The 6,307-nt window shown below is 35.4% G+C and overlaps 2 protein-coding genes across 2 annotated transcripts; one reads left to right on the top strand and one right to left on the bottom strand.

The window, feature by feature from the left end:
- Window positions 1–782: 782 nt before the first annotated feature.
- LOC116115838 lies at window positions 783–3,159 on the top strand. Its single transcript, XM_031401970.1, has 6 exons — window positions 783–1,081; window positions 1,238–1,373; window positions 1,503–1,587; window positions 1,690–1,737; window positions 2,566–2,666; window positions 2,759–3,159. The coding sequence occupies exons 1-6, from the start codon at window positions 901–903 to the stop codon at window positions 2,889–2,891; spliced, it is 684 nt and encodes a 227-aa protein (XP_031257830.1). The 5' UTR covers window positions 783–900; the 3' UTR covers window positions 2,892–3,159.
- Window positions 3,160–3,392: 233 nt separating this feature from the next.
- Window positions 3,393–5,089, bottom strand: LOC116115843 (pentatricopeptide repeat-containing protein At2g37320). Its single transcript, XM_031401974.1, has one exon. It carries the CDS (start codon window positions 5,039–5,041, stop codon window positions 3,476–3,478), a length of 1,566 nt encoding a protein of 521 aa, XP_031257834.1. The 5' UTR covers window positions 5,042–5,089; the 3' UTR covers window positions 3,393–3,475.
- Window positions 5,090–6,307: the final 1,218 nt, after the last annotated feature.

Raw genomic sequence — 6,307 nt, 5'->3', positions numbered from 1 at the left:
GATTTCATACACTTGCGAAACCCTTGTCATTGTTCAACTCAAAAGGATAAATAATAAAATCACCAAGCATACATAATGGATTTATTTTAATGGATTAAAGTGGGCTAGGTTGAATTTTGCTCAATTCCAAGTTTTGTTGAATAGTGAATCTATTTTAATGGATTAAAAAAGCTTCACTTTTTAATAAATTTTATAATGTTAAATTTGTCCCTATTTTAATTATAAAAATTAATTTGAATTTTCTATTTTTTACAAATACTTTTGACACTCCATTATTATCTCATAAATCTTATTATTATTTTTTTCTATTCACATTATCCGAAATTATAAGTTTTTAATTCTTTCATATATAAATTTATTATTGTTTTTTCTTCAAAGTATTGGTAGCTATTTTAATATGTATATATATATTTTTTTATATTATAGAACTGTGTTATGTTCTTGGATTATTTGTAAGGATTTTTCTTAGCTTTAATTTTTTCTGAACTTTCAATCTAATTATCTAAAAGTTTTATTTTAGAAAAATAATGATAGTTGGGGGCATACATTATAAATGAAGGAAAAATATTAGTTCTTTTAAAATAAAAATAAAAAATTGGAGTAAAGGGTGTTTATGAAATTTAAGAGGTGACATAAAAAAAAAATTAATTTTAAAACTTTGAAATGAAATTTCTTTAAAAATTGGGTTTCTTTGGCTGCATAGTGGGCTTTCAATAGCTCCACTCTTCATTGAAACCGTTTAGTTAGCGTTAGTGAGTCTATTAAAATATCAAAAACGTTTGGGGAAAAAATGTTTTCACAGTTTTCACTTTTTGAAACGCAGCACTCCGTTCATCATCTTCATGTACCACGCTGTCAATAAAGCACAGAACAAGCAGAAACCCTCACCATTCCACAATCATGAATCTTCTTCGAAACGCAATCAAATCGAGCCTTTCGCTTCGAACGATCAAGCCAAGTCATGGGCTCCCATTTTTTCATCGCGAATCGCCGAAACGTTTCTCGACCGAAACGGAAACGGAAACTCCAGCCTCTGCAGACGGTTCATCTGTCGATCAATTTCTTCACACACCAAACAAAGGTGATTTCAGTTTTGCAAATTTGAGAATTTACTTGAGCATTTTACATTTTCTTTTTGTCAAAAATTAGAAAATAGGGTTTAGGGTTTTTACCGAACTTAAATGATAAAGAAAGTAAAGTTATCCTCTCTATGCATTTTTTTTTCCTAATATATCAGATGCGGTGTATGGAAAACTGATTGGCCCTACGAAGCACACATTGAAGAGTGATATAATTAATCTGCTGGAAGGCAGTAAGTTGACGCCAGATGATGTTAAAGTAAACTACTCACGGAACTATACGCCCATTGGAATGTATTGTTCTCCTTGCTTTGTTTATGTTTTATTTGATTGCTTATTCAAGTTTTTTCCATTGACCATTAAATTGCGGAAAACAGATTTTGTTTGAGCTTTTTATTAATTGAAGTTTGTTGTTGTGATAAGAATGGTACGATTCCCGTCACGTTCAGCCTTTGATAATGCTTTTAGGCAAATTGCAAAGAATGGTCGCTTTTACAGATTGGACAAGGTAATGTGGTTATTAGTATTTGCCAGTTTTGAAAGATCATATTATGCTTGTATATGTATTTTTTTTTTCAATGGATCTTATAGCTTTGCGTTTTAATAACAGGTTGATCGTTCGTTCTGGGATAATGTTATGCCGTATGATGGGAAAACTGTAAGTCAAGTTCTTCACTTTGTACCTGTTATATGTTATTGTCATATGGTGTTTCAGTTTGGAAACATCAGTTATTATAATGTTAGATGATTTTTAGTTTGTTGCACAATGTTATCAAATGGAAGTTGAGCAAATCATATATAAGGCATTTGAGTGAGATGTTTCTTGTTGTAAATTAAGATGAAGTCACACATTTTGTTTTGTTGTTAAAGATACTGTTGTCACGAATTATATGCATTATAATTTCTGTGATATTATACATGCCACTTTGTAAGATAAGAAAGTGAAGGTGTGAACTCTCTCTTAGGATTATGTTACTGTGTTAGTATGGTGGCTGTATGAGGCACCTTTCAAAAATGACTTTAGTTTTTTAGTTTTCTTGTGAGATTTGTTCTGTCCTGAGGTGTATGATTTTCTTGGGCGGATTCATATTATAGTTTGAAGGTCTGTATATGGTTATTTATAAGCGTTGGTTTTGAAGCCAAAAAAGGATAAATTTTCCAAAGAAATTTATGGCTTCATGCTGCTGAGCGGCCATTTGGTTTGTTTGCCATCCTGCAAAAGAATTGATCGCATGGCATTGTTTGCTGCTGATTGCTACATAATGAGCCAGTGGCAATTGCATTATCTTGTTTGAGAATATGCCAATGTTTGTGAAAAGGAGAAGTTAAAATTGGTCATTAAAGTGTTCTCGGTTTTTTTTTTTTTTTCAGTTGATTTTGATGCCATATCTACATTTTGCAGAACATCTTCATGCAATTTGAAGATTGCTTGCTCATGCATTGCTTTTACCTGTTGGCTATCTCCTGATATTTCTGTTTGTGTCAGGTATTGCTGCAAGGAATTCCTCAAAATGCTTATCCAGATGACATAGACAACTTTCTCTCTGGCTGTGAATATGATGCATCATCCATCCAGATGTTTATAAGGTTAGCCTGGAATTCTACATCGAAGCAAGACAATCTTGCTTGTTATATCTTATCGTGTTCATATGCTGAATCTTTTTTAATTACTGTTGCAGGCCGGGAAACCCAGAGCTCATTAGAATGGCAACAGTTTGCTTCCCCTCACAGACACAGGCAATGAATGCATTCCTTAGGAAGAATAGAGGCTTCTGTCTCAATAATCAAATTTTAATGCGAGTTCTAGTGTAATTGTCTTTTTGTCCCTTAACTGGTGGCATTGCAATGTGATCAATCATAAGGGTTAAATCTATACAGTGCTTTGAACAATGTTGAGTATTTGTTTCAGTGTTGCATATTTGGAAAAACCTTGTTCGTTAAGGGACATTAAGAGTTCAATATTTTTGTTTCAAAGCAAGTAACTTTTCTATGTTTCAATTATTAGTAGGACCAGAAGGGTAACTACTATTTGTTGGACTAGATTTTTGTGAAATAACTTGATTAATTTTTGGTTTGGGTCCTTTATTTGTTTATTTTTTTTCCCAGTTATCTGTGGTTAGATTATGTGGGTAGAGGTTTTCGGGGTGTGTTTCTTGCTTTATATTCACTATTAAGTTGCCGGGGCACAGACTATCTCTGCTTGTTTCATTCTCAACCGTGTTAGTACTTTGCTGATACTGCAAGGATAACTTCTACATTCAGTCTGTTAAATTGACCATAAATAATTTGATGATATTTTAGCATTGCTAACAAGTAACAAAAACTGCATATCAAAGTGATGTATAATCGCATTTGTCGTACAAAGTCGTTAACTTTTACACAATTATGTCGTGTATTTAAGGAGCAGCATCAACAACTTCTTGCTGCATTTCAGGCTCATAGCCTAAAGATTTCATGTGATCAACCAAACAATCTACCACAGCAAGAATTTCAGCCAGCCTAGTAATTGACTTATCTTCTGCTCTAAATCTGTAAAGAGCATTCTTAATCTCAATCCAACTGTGCCCAGGATTTGTTTTCAGTCCTTTATCTTTCATCAATTTCCTCACCCTTGCTGCCTGATCCCAGAACTTGACACTCGCGTACAGATTCGCCAGTTGCACATGAGTAGCAGCACATTCCGGTTCCAGCAGCAGTCGGCTCTCTGCAGCCTGTATACCAACCCAGACATCACCATGAAGCCTGGAGGAAGCAAGTAGCGAACCCCATATGACAGCATTGGGATAAATAGGCATCTTTTGGATGAAATCTTGCGCCTCTTCAATCAAACCAGCCCGCCCAAGAAGATCAACAAGACACGAGTAATGGTCTAGTTCTGGCTCTACACCATGTTCAACCATGGAATTGAGGTACCCTTTACCCTTTTCAACGAGGCCGGCATGGCGACATGAAGAGAGAACACTAAGAAAAGCAATGGCATCGGGTTTAACCTTTTGTTTCTTCATCTCTTCGAAAAGATCAATTGCCTGTTCTGCAAGCCCATGCTGAGCATACCCCGCGATCATGGAATTCCATGATACAATATCTTTAGTATGCATGTTGTTGAACACATAAAATGAATCTTCAAGACTCCCACACTTACAATACATGGAGACAAGAGCATTAGCAACTTGAATGTACGAATCAAAACCCATTTGAATACTTTGACAATGGGCACTTCTTCCCTGCCCAAGAGCTCCACTGCCCGTACAAGCACTCAAAATACTCGTGAAAGTAAAATCATTGGGTTTTGAGGTTGAGTTTCTCATCATACGATAAAGCTCCAAACACATTTCAATCTGCCACTCCTGAGCAAACGCTGCAATAATCGCTGTCCACGAAACTACATTTCTCACAGGCAATTCCTGGAACACTTTATATGCAGCAACCATCTCACCGCATTTACTGTACAAACTGATCAATGAACTCCCAACATAAACATTGGCGACATACCCACTTCTTATTGCTAAGCAGTGGTATTGAGCACCGCCATGGATGTCACGTGCAGACCCACATAAGCTCACGGCATTTGACAGAACACTTTCCTTGTGTAAATCACGGTGCGTAATGATCGAGTTCGAATTCTCGACATCATAGTCAAACATTTCATCAAATACATTTGATAATCCAGCCGTTGAGTTTGAACAAACGAAATCATTCCCAAAATGTTGCCCCACATCGAGGTGGTTCGAATCTGTTTGAAGAAAATCCTGAATGAGTCGAAGATGGGTTTGGCCACTTGAACTGACTTTTGTTTTGGGCGATATGATATCTAGCACTCTCAATGCCTCGTCTAATCTCTTACTGGGAGTTCTTTGTTTTAATTTTTGCGAATAGAAAGGCCTATAGTGAGTTAGTGTTCGAAGACATTGTATAGCAAAAGAAGGTTTCTTCTTCGTACATGTTTGAAGTGAAATATTCATAACTGAAAATACCCCATGGATGTATACAGCTCACTTTTCATCGTTGAGCATTTGATTCGTGGTTTTCTTTATTGCGAGGTTGACTAGCCTCTGTGTTGCTCGAGCCCATATATGTATATATAAAGTAATTTTTTTTTTCTTTTTTGAATAATACTATTCATCGCAGCCATTTTTGGTTTTGAGTAATGCTGCTCTCATAAATGTTTTTTTCCAAATTTCATAGGCGTCACCAAGTATGTATTTTTTTTTTTTTTTTTTGAAAACCGTGGTATCCGAGCCAATCTATACTTACTTCAACTAATTAAGCTCATTGAACACATTACAAACCCAATATTTTAAATAAGTTACAAATGTGATAGATGACCCTTGCATGATTTGAACTCAAGAAGTCACTTAAGAGAGTAAACCTTTTTTACTATCAGATCAATCTTATATGAGTATTGACATACCATTCAATGCATCATCACATTATTTATATATTAATATCACGTATGATAACACATCATTTGAGATATGAACTTACATATTAGTTATTATAAATAAAAAAATATAAAACCTATAAATAAAAAATATAAATTTGTAATATCCATTTTCAGATAATGTATAATAGCCACAACTCACAAGTCCACAAGGACCACAACCATGGCCAATACATTAATTCCAGATATATCTAAAAGAGCAAAATCCTTTCTTCCATGGGTTCAAAGTTCAAACCATAACCTTCCAGTAAAACTTATTACAGTATGGATGACAACAGTATGGATGACAGTTTAATGAAACTAAATCATCCGTATGACAAAAAGAAAATTTCTACCGTTGACATTAGAACCTATATCATTACAGGAACTAATTCTAACCATTACATCAACAGCTCCTCACACTTACTGTACCATCAGCCGAAAAGTCATCTTCTTCTCTTTCTCCATGTAAATAAACCCATAACTTTGTAACTCCATTGAATTGTACACAAGGATCAGTTTCATAGTGCAGACGATCCAGGCCATGACTAACAACTTGATTAAGTTGTTCATCAGAGATACCTTCCACCATATATTGTGAGTCCCTCACAAGAATACAAACATCAGCCCTTGTACCCATTCTAGCAGGCAATCTGGCGGCTGCATCCCTCACAAGACAGAGAACCGTTACATGAGGTGGCCGATCATCTCTAAGCATATAATGGCCTCGGACTTTTGATGATGGCTTCCCACTGCTCCTTCTCAAAGGAGCAACTGTGGACTTTCTACCATCCAATGCTGTATATGA

This window comes from Pistacia vera, unplaced genomic scaffold, assembly GCF_008641045.1.
Source record: "Pistacia vera cultivar Batoury unplaced genomic scaffold, PisVer_v2 Contig754, whole genome shotgun sequence".
Taxonomy (NCBI): Eukaryota; Viridiplantae; Streptophyta; class Magnoliopsida; order Sapindales; family Anacardiaceae; genus Pistacia; species Pistacia vera.
This window is presented reverse-complemented; position numbering and strand designations above follow the sequence as displayed.